This window comes from Ciconia boyciana, chromosome 3, assembly GCF_034638445.1.
Source record: "Ciconia boyciana chromosome 3, ASM3463844v1, whole genome shotgun sequence".
Lineage (NCBI taxonomy): Eukaryota > Metazoa > Chordata > Aves > Ciconiiformes > Ciconiidae > Ciconia > Ciconia boyciana.
In genome coordinates, this window is record NC_132936.1 from 123,694,093 (window position 1) to 123,713,310 (window position 19,218).

General features: G+C 47.5%; 1 protein-coding gene across 6 annotated transcripts in view; it reads right to left on the reverse strand.

Annotated features, from left to right (window-relative positions):
• BMP2 (bone morphogenetic protein 2) overlaps window positions 1-16,946 on the reverse strand; it is a 103,309-nt gene extending 86,363 nt beyond the window's left edge. For 2 of the 6 annotated variants that reach the window (XR_012041750.1, XM_072857470.1), the window contains exons 1-3: window positions 16,238-16,935; window positions 14,870-15,228; window positions 12,133-12,370 (exon numbers count right to left, since the gene is read on the reverse strand). Coding sequence is in view for 2 of the 6 variants with exons in the window: in XM_072857470.1 (XP_072713571.1) it covers window positions 12,133-12,370; window positions 14,870-15,221 (590 nt within the window). In the remaining 4 variants the exon portion in view is untranslated. Of the gene's footprint in view, window positions 1-7,851; window positions 8,013-10,696; window positions 12,371-14,869; window positions 15,229-16,237 lie in introns of those variants that run through there. The other 4 variants (XR_012041752.1, XM_072857468.1, XR_012041749.1 and 1 more) reach the window with 4 other exon arrangements.
• Window positions 16,947-19,218: the final 2,272 nt, after the last annotated feature.

The window sequence follows — 19,218 nt, forward strand, 5'->3', positions numbered from 1 at the left end:
GGTTTTCAGTGAAAACTACATCCAGAATTTTCACTATCTTCTTCCACTGACATTTTAGAGGAAAATTTGCCATTCAGGATGTTCGCAATACAGATTTTAGAATAAAATTGAGAAATATTTGGTCACCTAACCTGCAAGCATACATGTCAGCGCATTAAAGCAGCACTTGGTTCATGGTTGCTTTGAAAAGTAAATTTCAAGAGCAAAGCATATCTTGACAGCCAGATTTGAGACTTCCTTATGACAAATAACAAGTTACTCCATTGCCATCCTAGCATAAAGCTACTAACCATAACGAGAAGTGAGAGAGTCACATTTTCTTCTCTACAAAGCAGTCATTATCATAAGCCAACGCACGGAGCAATGAAAAGGACTCCGATTTGATTCATACTGAAGTCACAGATGCAACAGATTCAGTGGAAGCTGTTTAAAGTAGCAGCCGCCGTCTCTTTCCTTCATATTTAAATAGTGAAACCTCATTTCAACATATATGTACCGCTGACTTATCAATAACTGTTGTTACAAGCAGGATCAGATGTTCTGACAGTATATAACACTGTACAGCATGCAGTTTGCAAAGCACTTTCCTCAAAGGCACTGGGTGATGGTCATCTCAAAGGCCGGTGAAGAACCCAAGTCCTAGGGCCTTTGAAACATTTCTCTACCCTGACTGACATTCTTTTGGGAAAAGCAGCCCCCTATGGACAGGCATCTCCTAGACACCCATCACCCGGCTCTGGAAGTAGCATCAATGGTTACGGAGGATAGCTTTTCATTTCCTGCCTGCCCAGCACACAAAACTGACATGACTAAAGAGAGTAGTGAAAAAAATGTAAAAATCTGAAGGAACCTTTAATCTCTTAAGTTAAAAAGAAAAAAATGCAACCACTTACTAATGGAATGTTAAGATTGTGTATTAAAGCCACAAAAGTAGAAAACGAAGGAATTAAAGACTCCCTTGGCTCTTTTAACCCTTCCCTCTGCCTGTGTGCATTACAGGCTTTTCTAATGAAATCACAAACACATAACACCGGGAAAAGGGACGTAACCGTAGGTGATGTTAAAGGGGGAGTATGGCTTGTCATGAAGTAAAGCTACAGAAATGGCAATGTTAGTAACTAGTCATTTTATCTTGTAAAAGTTTAATATTCACTATTAAAGAATGGCAAGACACTAAAGAAACGGCAAGATGTTGTTATGGAGCTAAATGAAATATTGCATAAGTGAGCTGTTCCTCTCAGTAAATATTTTGGTTGCAGTTTACTGGCAGTGGTATTTATCTCCCATGAACCAATATGACGGTAATATATCATGGTAACTAACCATCCCCCAGTTTATGCCCACATGTAAACAAATCTCACTGAAATAGGCTAAGTTCGTCCTGCGTGCAGCACCCATATATGTATTTGAGCCCCACGCCTGCAAAACTCAACATGCTCCCCCCTCGCTAAACTCCTTGCAAGCTCCATATCTGCTGCATTTTGAGTAGCTGCACACTTCCCGATCATTAACACACGCATCCTCTTCATGCGCAAGGAAATATTATTATCCTGGTTTTACAAATGAGAATCCTAGGCACAGAGAGATTAAAGCTGAGCATTTCAAAGCATCCCAGTTAATTAAAATGACTGGAAAATGTGTGTCCAAATTGTTTAGATACCTTTGAAGTCTCAGAATAATTATATTGCTCAAGGTCACACAGGGAGTTTATGGCTGACCCACAACTTGAACCCAGATTTCCAGCGTCCCACTCCAGCACCTTAATCACAAAGCCATCTTTGCTTTCCAATTTAATACTGGCCAGACCTGGTCCACATGCAAACTGGTTACCAACGGATGAAACCTGTTATTATGCCATATAATGTAGCTAGCTATCTCTACCCTACAGGATAAACAGCAGTGCATTTGGGCATCTCCAAATTCTTTAAGGTACCTATCATTACAAAACACTTAGGAGGCAGGAAAGAGCTATTTGAGAACTAGCACGCAAGGACAGCGAGGGACGTTTCCGATGGCACGCTCCAGCTCCGCGGCAGAGTAAAGTTTGCTGTCTCTCCTGTCCTTAGGCTGGTGGCCCTGCTGCTACATTGCCCCTTTTTTCCGATGCAGTATTTGACTAGCAGCATTTCCTTGTAACAGGTTTAGTCACCAAAGCCCTTCTTGTTGCTACCAGCTTAGCTGTGAATTCCACTACCTTTCGTGACTAGGCCCACTTGACGCTACAGCCACCAGTGACGCTACGTTTCTTGCCATCAGGCTTCCTAGCCTACAGTACAAATTAAACCCTCAAAGTTATTCAGAGTAGCACCAAGACTTCAGCAATAAAGCGTACGGTGGAAGAGTCCTCTCCCAAAGAAAAAGCTCAGAAAGGACCTGTCGGGGAGGCCTCCACAGCACAGAGACAGAAGAGCTTCTGCACATAGCACTGCCAGGCATTAGCACTGTATGACACTCACTGGTCTCTCTCACGCGTCTGCGGTCGTTGCATAGAAGAATAGGGCTGTACTTAACAAGCAGTTTTGTTATCCATTAATAAACCTGATCTCAGCTTAATTTCTCTTGAGCATATGCTCCAATTACACACTCCTCTCATTTAGAGCTGCAAGTCAGAAAGCTACGTTTTCCAAATGTCACTTCCTATCGTTGGCACAAAGTCTTCGGGCCTTGGTATGAACCGATGCAGTTACATAAAGTAAAACTTCGCAGATAGGATTCAATCTCAGGTTCTCCCTAGACACACCAACACCCTCCAGAATGTGGAATGCAATGGAAGACAGATCAACATAAAACACACACACACACACTTAACATGCTGACTTTTTATCACGGAGGTTGCTAATTTCCGATGCTAAGAACAACCTCTGGAACTAAAATGAATTATGCGTCTCATTCCGAGTGCATCAAAGAGTAGACAGCCTTTTTAAAGGAGTCAAGATCACCTCAGCTGTGCTTTTGTTATCTAGCCCAAGGTTAAGGATTTGGCCTTGGGCTAACAATTGGCTCAGAAAACCAGGATCATGTAATGAGAGTTCCAGGAAGAGAGAAAAGCCAAAGCTTGGTAAAGGCACACTCTTCAAAGTGTCCCAGTGTTTGACCCTTTCCCCCCGCCCCCTCAGATTAATGGGGTAGAGAAGAGAGGAATGGAGCCTGAAACCCTGAAGGAAGTACTCACATACAAGAGGAGCTGCAAAGACCTTCCCGGATCCTTCCCAGACGCTCAGGCTCACAGAGCAAGGCCTGACAACAACTTTTCCTCACCAGTTAGATGGAAAAGTTGGCAGCAACCCACTGCGTGGCTCAGGTCCCAAGAAGAGAAAGCTCTTGGAAAGGGGAGCACCTGGTTTATTTTCTTTGATACAAAACATAAGTTAAGCTGCTTGTATTTGAAAATTAAATCGAACCCTCAAAAAAAGGCTAAGACCCTCCAGCGGGTGAGAGCTGCAATAGCTGCCTGCCAGCAGAATGGCCTGCTGGGTTATACAGAGTTGTTTGCAAACTACTGATTCTTTTTTTTTTTTTTAATGGTTTTTGTTTGGGGTTTGTTGTTTGTTGTTTTTTTTTTTTGTCAGAACCTGCACACAGGAGAGTCACAGACCACTTTCTCAACTTTTGCTGCTGACAAAAACCAGAAGGCTCCACCCGTGCTCCCAACACCATTTTCCCAGGGCTTGGTCCTTCTCACGGAGGAACTCTGCAGTGGGCATGAATCAGTAACTGAGCAGGTGTGCAGGATCTCTTTCTAAATGACTCTGCCCTCTAGGGTACATTTGGGTTATATTTTCAAAGATGAAAATCTTTTCATCTGCAAACCTGGGAGACTTCTTTGCCCAGCGTGTCAAGAACTAGTTAACAATTAACTATTTCTAAAAAAAAAAAAAAAAGAAAAAAAATCACTAGACCAGGAAATATGAATCAATTAGTCTTTGATCCTCCCCTCAGTAATAACATCATCTAGAACATGGGTTACTGCTAATCCTAAGTAACCAAAAATGTTGATGGACTTTAAAAATACCAGTGGTTAAGAAAAGGAGAACTTCAATTCCATTTCCTTCTGATCTTTGAGTCTCAAGGTGGCATTCTGAGGCTTCTCCCCAGAGACTGGGAGGAAATTTTCTTTCTAAGAATCTCAGGCTCCGTGGTGTCCTCACGAGATTCCAGCAGGGGAAGCTTTAAAGTAATCCTGCAAGATGCCAGTAGTCTGTACACTGAAAGCAGTAAAATGACAACATGCCTGCCATTCCAGTAATCTAGGTCTTGAACAATAAGAATAAGAGGGTATCAGTAACGCCAGTATTTTGCAGAACATAACCGCTCATTTTTCACTTAAAGCTTTTATAAAGCCCACCTTTTATTTACAATTCCAGGGCTGGGAAAACAGCCTCCATGTGCATTACAACCTGGTCCAATAGCAACAGTTTGTGACATCAAAACTGCCTTCATGTTAACATTATGATGTCAACTAGAAGATCAGGATTCTTCATGAAAATGGAGAAAAAAGCTGGGCTCTTAAAGTGAGACTGCTTTTAAGTAAAAGATTTTTTAATTCAAAGGAAGAGAGAAAATGCAAGCAGAAAAAAATGTGTTAGAACTGTCCTTAAAATAGAAAAATGTAAAACAACAGCGAGAGTGATGTTTATAAGAAATAATACATACCCTGTCTCTCTTCCTAATTCCTAAGGAGTCAGTAACTCCTTTGGTCTACGAAGTCCCATACGAAGTTATCAATAAGTCATGAGAAAAATGCAAAAGTCAAGATTATAATGAAATGAATCATTGTTTCTGGCCGTAAAGCAGAAGCATTCTGCTCAGCCCGCGTGTTTGGTGCAGCCGTAGTCAGATATCCCTTCCCCCTCCCATCACCATTGGCCTTGCAATTAAGCTTCAATATGCCTGTGTGTATATTATTGATGTGGAAACAGCTATTTCCATCACGCTGCAGACATTCTATACTTTTGAAGTCTGTGGTTACAGAGTCATTATTCCATACAACACTTTCCCATCACTAGGGCGTGCAGGATGCCATAAAAAATGGTTTTGTACAAGTTCCAAGCTACTGGAGTTATGTCAATAGTTACCTTAAATACATTATTTTTTATACGTGGTCACCCTGCCTTCTGAGGCTTTGCTTTAATAAAAAGGACAGGATCGTCTGAGAACGAAGTCAGTAGAGCTGTGCTGATTTGCAGATCTGGTTGATACTTCCATCTTTTAATCTGCATGTTGTTTCCAGAATGATGATGATGATAGTAATAATAGTAGTAGTAATAACAATAATAATACATTTGCTTCTGTTTGTAGTGAAACACTGCTAGAGTTGAATGCTCTGTTTTAATGAGACGCACTGAATGAAACAGTATCCAGCAGCGCAAGAAGTACATGTCTGCTCTCCACTGCCCTGGCATTACGACCCAAGCTACAGTACAATATTCACAATTTTCTTGGTGATCTCCCAGAAAAACCTTCTTAATTTAATCTCTAATGGGATTATCAGCCTCATTAAATGGTAAATCTGCCACAGTCCAGCTGTTGTGGGAACCTGAACTTTCAGAATGTTATCAATTTGCTGCTCTGATCTCTCTACCTGAAGTCCCTCTAGAAACTTTTAACACTTTCAGCTTCAAAAGCCTGCAGGGTCCTTCCCCACTTCCCTCACCTACAACTTCTTCCCACAAAAATCCCTGCCTTTTTCCAAACTAAGAAACCATACATCTGCTTCTTTCCTGTATTTAAGCCAATATACCCAACTGTAGACCTAACCCAGTGGCTCCAGTCTCATTTCTATAGGGGCAGCCAAGCACATTTTGCAGAAGCCCCTACAAGAATGAACTGTGAAGAGCAAAAACACATCTCATCGCCGCCCTGCCTTATGAGCTGAGAACCAAGCTGACCCACTGCAAGTTTCCTACCTCTGGAGAAGTCCAACAACTCCCAGCCTCTGTTCATCTATCGAGGGCAATACAAGCCTGGGCAGGTATTACAGCTGAGTGCCTTCACAGCACTATGTAAATACAGAGGCAAATAAGCTTTGGCCCTCAGACTTCCGGCAAGTTACAAACCCAGTCCCTGGTGCTATGAGGTGTCTCCTGCTGCACACAACGGGTGCAAGCCTTCAGACCCTTCCCAAACTAAGATCCTTGCTGAAGGCAGGGACAAATCTGCCTCTGTAAAGGACACAGAACCAGGACAAAAACCAGTGTGCCTGCTTTTCTAAGTGACCATTGCACAAGGCTTGCGGACGGAAGGCTGCTAAATCCCAGAGGGCACTGACAGGTGACTAGATTCCAAAAAGAGAGGAAACTCCACCTTAGGAAACCATTACTGCTTGTTGCAGACAAGGCTGTCAGGAGTACAGGTAATGAAGGATTAGTACTGGAAAGAAGTAATCTTAAAATAATTTTCGAATGCTTTTTGTGCCCAAGCAAGGCACAAACGTAGTGGACACTCACAAATGGTTACTTTCTCACACACTTGCAAAATCTCTTAGGAGAAATAAACAAAAAATTTGGAGTACAGCAGAGTAAGAATATATTCTGAAGGAGCTGGGACCTTTTCCTTGTACGTAGCAGTCTTAAGAAAATAAAAGACGGATGCTTTTATCCAACACCCCCCTTAGAGCAATAATATGTAAAATCCAAGTGTCTTTCTGAACCTAGCTTCTTTTTTCTTTCCTATGTAACTAAAAAGCAAAGTGGTTTGTGCCTGTAACAACCATTTATAACATCTTTAAAAATACATGTTAATGCCTTTGGCTTTTCATCATTATTTTGAGCAGCTTAAGTCAACTGGGAACAAGAATTGTGGTTCTCACGTTCTCGTGCTATAAGAACTCAACAAACCAAGTTCTCATAGCAGCAGTCTGCCCTACCAAAAGGGGTAGCCTTAATATAAAGGAGAAGAGAAACATTCCATATCCATAATTAGATAAATAATACTTCAGGCAAGATATGGCACCTTTAAAAGTGCCTTTTCAGTCTTGGATTTCTCTCTGCTTGTTACTACAGAAACCATCTAGCAACCAGAATCTAAGACAGACTCCACCCAAAACAGAGAAAAACAATATAGACGGAGTAGGCTTTTCTTCCTCTTCCCCCACCCCCCTTTCCCCACCTCCCCCTTTTTTTTGAAAGGGTGGGTGAGTGCTAAGGAAAAGTGTCTTACTGTGCAAAGGATAGGAGCATTTTGCATGCAGTTGAAACAGTAAAGCTCTGATTATAGATGGCAGAAATGAAAGCAGGGAATGAGTAATGAGCAATGAGAAATGCGTAATGTGGGATGAGGATATAATTTCCACACATCGGCTAAAGAAAGGTTTACACTCTTAAGCAATAAAAACAAACCATTAAGCCAGACCTGCACTGTCAGGAAGTATAAAACAGTTCTTGAAACTCTGCAGTTACTATACAAAAGCTTTTCATAAACTTTTGTTTCCTGATCTTCATAAAACATTAACATCAAGCTGCCATATGGCAATTAGCTGCCTCCTGAAATCAATAAAAAACCCCCCAAAATCAACAATTTAGGAATAGCTGTACAATAAAATAGTTCAATAATTATCCTCTTCTAATAGTGTAGCAAAGTGGGTCTAATATAAATGCAGTCCAGATGAGCTCCTTCTTCAAAGCTGAGAGTACAATAAATCATGTTCCTCTCCAAGCCTCATCAGTACTGATGGCACAAGTGAGACCTCTAACTGCCTAGCAGGGGGGAAAGCAGGTGATAGTCTGTGGCCACCCAAACCCAATTACCACATGAGCAGCAAAGGTCTCAATGCCTGATTATGATGAGCCCAGGTGAGCACAGCAGAGCAGGTCCTGCTCGGTGAAAATGGCCAATGCTCTCGGGAGAGCTTACCTCAACTGAAGATCTTCCCACGTCATTTTTACATGTTGCTGACCACAGAAGTCCAACTGAATTTTGCGCAAAAATTATCAAGCCACTCGACAAAGCTGTTACTGAGTCTCAAAAGGACAAGGAGAGATGCTGATCACATTTGTGTTTAGAGAGATGCTTATCTGAAATGCACAAAGGGTGACATTATCTATCACAATCTCTGCCTATATAGATTATATAAGTGCCTAGAAGCAATATGTTTAGGGGAAACAGGCTATAGGGTAACAGAGGCAGTTTTGCCTTCCAGATCTCCTGCTTTTTCTCCTCTTAAGAGGAAAAAAAAGGCTCATTCCTTCTTGTAGAGCACTAGAACACTAATAAGTACTAAAGAACTAAAATAAGTACGGGAGTGCTGTGGTAACAGCATACCTTTAGTATTTAGGATTATTTAGCAGTCATTACCAGACTTAGAAGATACCAGAAAGCCCAAATCTTTCAGAAGGACTGTCTGACCATCAACCCTATTTAGCAGAGTTCAGGAACCCAACTGATCTCTAGGAGAATTTTCTACTACTCATGTATGAAAGTCTGTTTTGTGTCTTTTTTTAAGTCCTAAACAAACTACTCAGTGCAGCACTCTCACATCTCCAATCTAGAGAGAGAGGTTAAGGATTGAAAGATACATTATGAAACCAATTCTGCAGAAATTTCTTGACGTGCTGAGCTTGACACATGCATATTTCCTCCTCAAAATCATTATGGAACTGATGATTCTGTGATTAACACTAAGCAGGTATAGAAACGCTTACAAGAGTGGGTCTTAATAGGTTTACAATTATACATTGGTCTCACAGTCTATTTTACTAAGGATGCAATTCTTTGTCAAGCAACAGGAGGTTTGCCTTTACAAGGAATGCAGCATCATGCCATAAGCCAGCTACTGCTCATGCATAGACAAGCGCCGTAGCCAATTTTTCTGAAACAAGATTAGCATCAACGTGTTCTCATGCCTTAGAGGAGAAGTAAAGCAGTCACCACTCCGTAAAAAGCCTCCCTCAATCTAGTTACACGCGAAGGGCTGGGAGCTGTGAAACTCAAGCCTTGCAATGCTGGAGTTTAGGATCTGGTTAGAAGCGCCATGGGGTCTTTACTGATTTCAGCAGGTTTGGGATCATACCTTTCCTGCTCACAGAAATGGTGCAATCTTCAATTTTTCACCACTTTACGTCCAGCTTTTGCAAGCTCAGGTTATAGAGTTGCTAGCGCTGCCGTGACTTGACTAGCACAACCACGCATCGCAAACAGTCAATGAATTCTTGAAGAACCTTCACTGCGGCATATCCTGCGACTGACAACCTTCCCAAAGCAACAGCCGTAAACTCACTCATCACCAGTAAAGCTGGCAACAAGCAAAAGGCAAACTAAACTTCTGCACGTATGACGCTCCCCCCTAAAAACATTAGCCAACAAAACAGCACTGGTCTTTTGAAAAAGCAAATAGAGGTTGTCCACCCAGTGAAGGCGTAGGCTACTGTGTAGTATCAGCATGAGCAATAACATCAGCTACCTCCCAAAAATAAGCAGAGCCAAACTGCAGAGTGGTGGATTGTTCTCTACTAGCTATTAAAAATACTGCTGGTACAAAGAAATAGACAAGTTTTTATCTCGCCACAGAAACTTACACCTAGCCTAAGACATTTTTAAGCTCACAAGAGAAAAATGGAAGCAACCAACAGCAAATTAGTTTTTCTCTCCTACCCTCTGCACCCATTGCTTTTTGTGATGATTAGCATTGGACAACTGTTCTATAAGACGACCTGTAAGACATCATCAAGTTAGCCTTTCTGATCAACAAACCTATTTAGTACCTTCTGGTAAAAAAGGAGGAGTTTGGGGAGGGCCATGAGAAAGAGGAGGTTTCTGTTAAAGAAAAGTTAGGCTAATAGGAGGCCCAAATCAGAGATTCCCAGAGTTGACTTAGAGAGGTCTCTAATGGGCCAACTGTACACATGGCTTTAGGAAGTGCTGCCTCAGTTCACCAAATCCAGAATGGATCCACCACGGAGCACAAGGGGGTTCTGAGACCTCTGGAGGTATCAGCACAGAGCCATTATATATCCACTAAAGACACTGGAGAGCTCCTGAAATAGGCAGGAACTTACCACTAGCAGTCTAACACAATTTCATTCCGTTCACAGCTTTAGTGCACTTTGCAGTGGATCGCCAAGAAGCCAAGTTAAGCTACTTTCCCGCTCTACTATTTCAGCACAACTTTCAGGCAACAAGCAACCCAGCCTCTGCATGCTCGTCCCACGTTGTACAGCTAGTAACCCGACTGCCATACCAGTCTTTTAACGCACAATTTAAGGCACAATTAACTATTAGCTTTAATGCTGTGTTTGCCAATTGCAAATGATGCTTTTGTCCCTTACATGAGGGATTTAAAAAGTAAGAAGATGCAAGCACAACTTATCCTTGTGATGACTGCACAAGTGAAACACTTTTTCTTACAGACTTTTCAGAAAGAAATATCAGAGTTCTGTGATTTATTATCTGAAATAGATTTAAACACTTGAGGGGAGAAAAAAAAAAAGCTTTCAAATAGAAAACCCTGGAAAGGAAGACAAGCTAATCTGCAAAACAGCAAAACCATCAGCTGAGGTTAGATAGGAGGCTCATATGACAACAGCTTGCTGTATGTAGGGCAAAAATTGAAGATTAATTTCACTATAACACTCCACAGAAGTGAGCTCTCATCTGAGGTGAGGAAGTATGCAATGCTTTTCCAACTGTTAAAGACAAGGGCCGGTACAAATAAGATAATTATTCCCCTTTAGCGTACATAATCACAAAAAAAAAAAAAAGATGACATTTTAGTTTTTATTATTTTATATTTGGCCAGGACTTTTAAAGGAAGGACTTTTAAAGAAAACATCAAACATTCACTTTTCTGTAGGTCTAGAAAGGATTCAGTCTTCCCCCACCCCCACCTCCCGCAGGACTTCTATTGGCCCTTCTTATATTCACACTGCAAATTAGTTGGGAATAGCAGTATTTATACTAGATCAGCAACGTCTGGTTCTTATCCAAATGTTCCACCTAAAGAGGATGCCAGTTCTCATGGATTGGACAGCCCACCCTGCAGCATTCCTGAGAATTGTACAATATAATAATCTTGAAAGTCAGCAGAGTGGATTATCCACTTTTTTCTGGACTTGAACTTGTGACCTTAACAGTAGCACAGCAGAAAGCAAACGTGCTATGCACTTTGCCATAGTAACCTTCCATGTATTCTTTTCAACTTAAATACACACAATTGAAACAGCTACAATTTTGGAAAATTATGTACAAACCCTATATTTTTTTCTTTTTGATTACATATAAATACAAATTAGCTATTCTTCTAAAAAGTGGTTATAATAGTAAATAAATACAAAATAAGAATCTGACCATTATACTTCATGTGCTGGGGTTAAACCCATATAAAATGTACAACTAAAATACATTTAAAATCTTTAAAGGAATATTTCTCTGATTAAAATATTTGTTTTCCCAACTTTTTCGTAGACATAAATATATTTTCAAAATAGTTGTGTTTTTTTTCTTTCCATTTCATTACATAAATAAAGTCTTCATTGGGAAATATTAAAGTGTCAGCTTTTTTTTTTTTTTGTATGTCTAATATATTTGCTGTGTTAGCGGCACCCACAACCCTCCACAACCATATCTTGATAGTTCTTTAATACAACTTTTTCATTCTCATCAAGGTAGAGCATGGAAATAGCACTCAGTTCTGTCGGCACACAGCAAGCCTTGGGGATTTTGGAATTCACTGAATTGACCAAAGTCTGAACAATGGCATGGTTTGTTGAGTTTAGATGATCTGCCAGTGGAAAAGGACATTCCCCATGGCAGTAAAAGGCACTATACCCCGGTGGGGCAACAATCCAGTCATTCCACCCCACATCATTGAAGTCCACATATAACGGATGCCTTTTGCAACTGTATTTGTGGCGTTTACGCTGTTTGTGTTTCGCTTGACGCTTTTCTCTTTTATGAAGCGGGTGTCCCTTGCCATCATGCCCAAACGTTACTAATAATGGCCTGAGCTGAGACCAGCTATCTTCATCCTGATGTAAAGACCTGCTAATCCTAACGTGCCTCTTGGAGGCACTGTTCTCTTTGTCCAAGTGAACCACCTCTACCACAAACCCATGATTAGGTTGTCCATGTGCAATCCACCTCAAAACAGCTGGCGTTACATCAAAACTTTCCCATTTACTTGCATTATGATGCACCAACCTGGTGTCCAAAAGTCTTGTGACAGGGTCCTTAGAGGTGGCTGCGGCTGGCTTTATAATTTCATAAATATTAATACGGTGATGGTAGCTGCTGTTGTTCTCAAAGCCTCCGTGCACCTGTTTCCGAAAAATCTGGAGTTCAGCTGAGGTGATAGACTCCTCATTAGGGATGGAAGTTAAATTAAAGAAGAAACGCCGTGCTGTTTTCCCACTTGTTTCTGGCAGTTCTTCCAAAACTTCTAATTTGATTAAACAGGGAAAATAAAATAAAATAAAAAAAAGAAAGAAAGAAAGAAAGAAAAAAATCAGTGACTGAGACAAGCAACCAAACCCCTCAGATAGTCTGCTGCTGGCAACTTTCAAATGACAGTTAACGCACGTGACATACAAGATCTGAAAGACTTTCAGGCAGAAAATACCATCTTCCTCGTCTTTCTGTTTATTTATGCAAGCATGTATAGCACGAAGTTAAGAATGCTTCATTCGTTGTTCTGCATTTTGATTGAATACTGGTGCCCTTTGCATTCCAGGTGGTTATAATAAGCGGCAAGAAACACGCGGCATTACTTTGGAATTCCAGGACATTAGTGAGAAAACTCAAGCGCTATAGTTAGTAGGGGTCTGATGAGAATCGTTAAAACTGATTGAGGACTTAGGGTAACTTGCATTTCTGCTTTTTTCAAGAATATGGCTCTAACATCAATCCCTTAAACTCCATTCTGAAAAATATTACTCCGCAATTTAGGCGATTTATAAATCTTAACGTATGGATTTTTGTATCTTAGTTAGAGATGGTGAACTCGACATGTGTAACTGCACTTTATGAAGCACGCCCTAATGTTTACCCAAAAGGGCCATAAAGAATGGCAGGAGGGTTCAACTGCTAAAAAAGGGTGGATGGTAAAGGGATAACGAAACAAAGTCGCTTCTGAACAACAGATTTTCAAAACCACACACACACTCCAAAAAAAAAAATTCAAAAAGTCACTAAACCCCATGCCATTCTCACCTTTGACTCAAGAAATAATTGAATGGAGCTGCAGAGGGAGTAAAATATATCTAGGGTTGCTAAGTAGTACATAGTTACTACAGACATTGAAGAATTTAAAAGTATTTGCCAAAACAAATCTCTCTCAAATCATGGGTTTTGATTTGGGTACTAAGCATCCTGGAGAAACATCCACTTTCTAAGGGGAAGCCATAACTGCTGTTAGCAGTTCTTAGTCATGTAACCATTCCCGGTTGATTCCGATACAACTTCTTGCATAAGGTAAGGCTCAGCTTTAGGGTCTTTCAGGACCAGATCAGTATTTGTAAATCCACAGATGTTTTGACTGGTCACAAGACAAACCTCTGCTTTCATGAAGCCACTAATACAGAGCGAGAACTCAGTAAAAAAATGGAGTCGCGTTAATTTTCTCAAAATTAAGAAGAAAATCATAGAATAGCTTTTATGTCAAAACCAGTCTTTGCTGTAAGAGTATGACTACTTGAAACTGCAGATTTTTACGTTTGCCTAAAAATTATAAACTTTGCCCTTTCCGCTCCTCTCTTGCTCAGCTCCTCGCCCACCATGCTCAGCTTTAACGTGAATGACCCATGCACTGGCTTTTCCCCCTTCACTGCTAGGTGTTTACTTTCCACATAGGGAAACGCAGACCACGAGAGGTTACATTTCATCATTCAGCTCCTTTCTCACGATAAGGCTTTCCACTAAACAGCACATCCACTTCTCCGAGGCCACCTCCTTTATCCATCAGAAACATTCAATACTAATTAATTTCTTTTCTCAACACAGTTGCACTTTAAAAGCATGGGAAAATTGCATTTTCTTTACTTTTACAGCGGGGCCACTGCATGCCAGCACCAGAAACTAGCAGCCAGGAACGATTACAACCTGGGGAAACGTTTCCCAAAGAGCACGCGAGCGACACGTGCGCTACCGGCTCCACGGGCCTACCCGTGCCACGGCTAACTGCGCAGCGATGATTTTGGCTACGTAAGCCGGGAAACGCACCCAGTTGCTCAGCAAGGGCCTGTCCCAGAGAGCCCACTGCCTCGGCGGGCCGCAGGCAAGGAGGGGCGGAGGTGCTGCTGGCCGCCCCGCTCTGCCTGTGGCCGGGTTACCTGCAGGTGAGAGCCGAAACCTGGCCACAGGGCTTTTACCAGCCTGGGCGCTGGTGGCTGGGGAGGCGTAGCGTGGGTCCGGGATAAATCGCTCCTCGACGGCGGGGCGAGGGAGCGGTTGAGGAGAGGCCACGATTGATCGTTTCATTGATCTCTCACGGGGATTAGACGAGGATTAGAAATCTCCGCAGCGGCCCCGGCTCAGCCGAGCATTAGGGAGACTTTCCTGCTCTTTAGCCTCGCAAAAGAAAAGCTATCTGTGGGAACGCTTCACGCGGAGCCGCTCTGTTTTAGCGGACAAAGTAAATACAACAGGCGCCTCTGCTCGGGCGAAGGGGGGGGGGGGGAGGAGGAGGAGGAGGAGGAGGAGGAGAAGGGAGGCTCGCAGAGCAAGCGCGCCGCAGCAGAGACCCTGCAGCCGGGGCTCTGGAGGCACACCGCCGCCCCGCCGAATTTAACAAACCCCGCGCTCCCGGGGAGGAATCCGCCCCGACGCTCCTCCTCCGGCCCTCCCCTTTCCCCTCCGCCGCCGCAGCCCGGCCCGCGACCGCTGGCGGCCGCGCGGCGCCCGCGCCCGTTACCGGCCCTCACCCCCGCGCCCCCGGCCCTACCTTCGTGGTGGAAGCTGCGGACGGTGTTGGCGCGGCTGGCGGCCCGCTCCAGCGGGTAGCCGAGGGCCGGCGGCTGCCCCAGCTGCTGGCCCGCGTGCAGGCGGTAGAGGTCCAGCATGTAGGGGGGGATGACGACGTCCTTGCCGGGGCTGGGCCGCCGCTTCAGCCCGAACATGTGGAGCAGGCGCAGCTCGAACTCGCTGAGGAGGTCCTCGGGGCGCTGCGCGGCCGAGGCGGCGCGGCCCGGGTCGCTGAAGCGCCGCCGGCCCACCTCCGGCATGAGGCCGGCCGCGCCGCCCAGCAGCACCTGGCAGAGCAGCAGCGCCAGGAGGGAGCGGGTCGCGGCAACCATGATCAACCTGCGCGGAGGAGGAGGAGGAGGCGATGGGAGCCAGTCAGCGCGGACACCGCGCCGGGGGAGCGCGCCGCGGGGGGGGGAGGGCGGACGGGGACGGTCCGCAGGTGGGTCCCACCCCGGCGCCCGGCCTGGCCCCCGCGGCGGGGCGAGGCGCGGGCCATGGCGAGCGGCGCCCGCCGCGGCCCGGCCGGCACCCGGCGGGGCGGGCGCGGAGGAGCCCCCCGCGGGGCCCCGTCGGGCCGCTTCAGGTGCTCGGCGGCGGAGCGAGGCACGAAAATCCCCGTGGCAGGAGATCAAAGGGAGCGCGGCGGGACGGGGCGGGGCGGGGCGGGGGAGCGGAGCGGAGCGGGGCGATCCGCAACAAAGGAGCGCGGAGGTGAAGGGGAGCGGGGGGCAGCCGCTGTCAGCGCGGCCGGGGGCACCGCCGGGGCCGGGCCGCTGCCCTCGGCGGGGCACAGGTGTGCGCCGCCCGGCCGCGCCGGGCCGGGCCGGGCCTCCCGCCGCCGCGGCTGGGACCGCTCCGCGGGGAAAGCGCCCGGCGCCGGGAGAGGGAAGGGGCGGCTGCCCCGCCGACGCGCGAAGCGGCCGACGCGCGAAGCGACCTCCCCGCTGCGCTCCCGTCCCGACCCCCGTGCTCCCCACCCCCCCTTCCGAGCCGCGCCGCGGGGGCTCGGGGCCGGCTGCGCTTCCCCCGCGCCGGGGCTCCGCGGCGGGGCAGCGGCTTCCCCAACGGAGAGAAAGGGAGAGCTAGTTTCCCTCGGCGGAGTGGAAGAAGGGGAAGGAGGAAAATACAAATCCTGCTGCGTCCTTAGCCAAACCCGCAGGATATTCTTCTCCCCCGTGAAACTCTGCGCTGGATTATTATTATTATTATCATTATTATTATTATAATTGTTATGATTAGTGTCCCGTCCCCCCTCTCTCTTCAGAGCGCTAGCACCTCCGCCGTGGCCCACGGAGTCATCCTGCGGAGAAGGCTTTCAGCGGATCTGCGACCGCCGGAGTTATACCTGTGTGCAGCAGCAGGGGTTGTGTCTGCAGGAGGGTTTTCTGCTCTCGGGGTGTTTTTCCCGCATCACTTGGTGTTACTCCAAACTTCGCTGCTGCTCCTCTACAGCTGCCGAGCAGAAAATAGAAGTTCCCTGAAGTACAGTCCGCCTCAGAAACATACTTTTAGCAGCTGGGTGAGGAGGCAGAAGGCAGGTCCTGGCCAGGGAAGGGCTTCTCCCTTTTAAAAGCAGCGATCGAGAAGTTGTTGCTTCTTCTTCTTCCTCCTCCTCCTCGCGTGTGTGTGCGTGTGCCTGCCCGTGAATGGGTCCCTATGTGTCTATAGAGTTAAAAGGCTCCTTTTAAAAAATGTCCTTTGCATCACCCGCATCAGACAGATGGACATTTACTGAGACTCCCGCAGCAACATGAAGTTGAAGCTTGACTTTTCTCCGCTCCCTTAAAAAGAAAGAAGAAAGGAGGGAGGAGGGGAAGGGAGGGAAGGGAAAAAAAAAAAAAGGGTGGGGAGCAGCCTGCTGCCGGCCCGCGTGGAGCGGCCGCGCTAGGGGACAGCGCCGGGTGTCCCGCCGGCCCGCCCGCCTCCCGCCCCGCACCGCACCATTGCCGGGGGTGGCCGGCCGCCGCCGGGGCTTTTTGTTGCGCGGCGATGTCACGACCCCGGAGGCTCGCGGGCCCGCGCCAATCACAGCCGCCCTGTGGGAGCGGGCTGCGGCCCCGCACGGCTTTTAAAGGAGACGCCGCCTCCCTCCCTCGTTCCTTCCCTCGTTCCTTCCCTCTCTCCTCCCTCGCCCGCTCCCTCCCTCGCCCGGCCGCGCCGCGGCTGCCGCAGCCGCCCGCGCCCGGCTCGCCGTGCCGAGGGATGGGGCCGGCGGCCCGTCCCGTTAAGCTGTGCCACCGGCGCCCCCCCCCCCCCCCACCCTCCCCCGATCCGGTGTGGGAAGCGCCGCCGGCCCGGCCCCGCGTCCTGCCCCGGGCGGCCGTGCCCCGCCGCCGGATCGGCGGCGGGGCACGGCCGCCCGGGGCAGGACGCGGGGCCGGGCCGAACAACGACCCATTGTGCGGCCCCGAGCGCTCCCGGGCTCCGCCGCCGCAAATCGGATTAGCGCCGTGCCCCGGACGGCCGGGGCTGCCGGGGTGGTAAGGTGTGAAGGTCACGTAAGGTATCGGGAGAATCCCGGTGCTGTAAAAGCAGTTTAAACATATACGTGTATATATACGCACACTTATTTAGGTTTCTACCCCCACCGGCAGCAGTGCGCGGGAGCCCGCTGCCCGAGCCCGGCCTCGCCGGCGGGGCATCCCGCAGCCCAGCCCGGGGCGGGGGCTGGAAACCCGGGGCTTTCCTCGCTCTCCTCCCCCAAAGAGAAGCGCCGAGGCTCGGGAGCAGCCCGCTCCCGGAGGGCTGCCGCGGTGCGTCCGACTGCGGGCTCAGCCCCGGGCGGACGGCGGAGGGTTTGGTGTTTTTTTCCTTTTTTGTTAAGATGTGGCTGCCCTCCAGTGGTGGAAATGCGGCGGAGGAGCTCCGGCCCCGAAACGGCATCCCCACGGCAAAGCACCCTCCGCCGGCCCACGGGCCCCTCGCCTCCGCCCGGCACCTGCCCCGGGGCCGAGTCGCGCTCCCTGCGGGGCCGGGGCCGGGGCCGGGGCCGGGGCGGGCTCCCAGCCGTGTCCCACGCCACCGCTCCCCGCGTTCGCAGCCTCGACGGCCCACCACGGGCCCGGCATGGCGTACAGCTGTGTACGGGCACGGAGGAGGACAGCGGTGGCAGGGGTGAAGAAGGCAGGCCCGTGCTCGGTGGGATTGGGCTCCCAATCCGAGCTACGTCCCTCGCTCCCCTTGCTGATATTGGCAAATCTCGTCATCCCGATCCGATTTATAACCTGTGGGTAGCGATGCGGCCTTTGCCCCGTCTCTTGTTTGTCTGCTTGGGCTCTGTGGTAGGGCCTGGCCCTTCTTGCATAGGTATGCGATACCTAGCAATTTAGGGCCCTCATCAAAGCCGAAGCCATCGGCACGCCGTCATTAGCCGGGGTCCCGTGCTAGCGCAGGCTCCTTCTCGGCAAGGCGAGCGCCCTGTGCTGCACCTCCTCTTCCGAATACCTCTCGGGGGGCTTCATTTGCAAAAGACACAGACGGCCTTTGACACCTTGAATTGCTGCGGAGGAGGATTTAAAACAATAACAACTGAGACAGCTCCATTACCAGCTCCTCCTTTGGGAGCGGCCTTTTCCCTCCATCTTACAACTTCTCGATGTAGGAAAACCGCCGATTTGAGGCAGGAATTCAGCACATTTGGACTGGAATAATTCCTCCTGTGGACCTTCTTCTCTTGGCTTTCCTATCACATTAGAGTGACTTAGCTACACCGGCAAAACGTCGCTGCAGGATGAGGTGCTCACACGGGGAGTTACATACCAGCGTAACAAACCACCTTAGAACTACACCAGCGTAATTAAAGAGCTGGTAAGGCTCCTTCATACCAACAGCTCCCAACGCTTGGTAACCTGAATTTTGCTCACCGCCGTGCATACGGCCGGAGAGGTGACACAGAGCGAGGTGAGATCCTTCAAAAGTTTAGTTACTTTTCCGTTGCATTCCAGCGCAGATAATGTTTAATTTTATGACTTCCTGCAAGTCTTTAGCATGAACTGAAAGTGCGGTGCAGTGTGACTTCAGGGTATGCCAATTATGTAAATCAGCACTAAAATAACAATGGCAACGTAGTTTACACATCACTGACATTAAATGAGCACTTCAACTTCTAATTGCTATTCCAGTTCAATCTGTAGTGGGTCATGCCAGGAAAAAGTCATTTCTTGCCTCAACACTTACTCCCTGTGCCTGGAGCATAGGCTGTACTGTATGCCCAGCTTTGCATTATCTCCAGGAGCTTTCTATATTAGGATGATGAGCCTTGTAAGGGAGAAACGTGTTTGTGGTTGTTCTGAAGGCCTGCATATACTCTGGTCTGATATCAAGAGG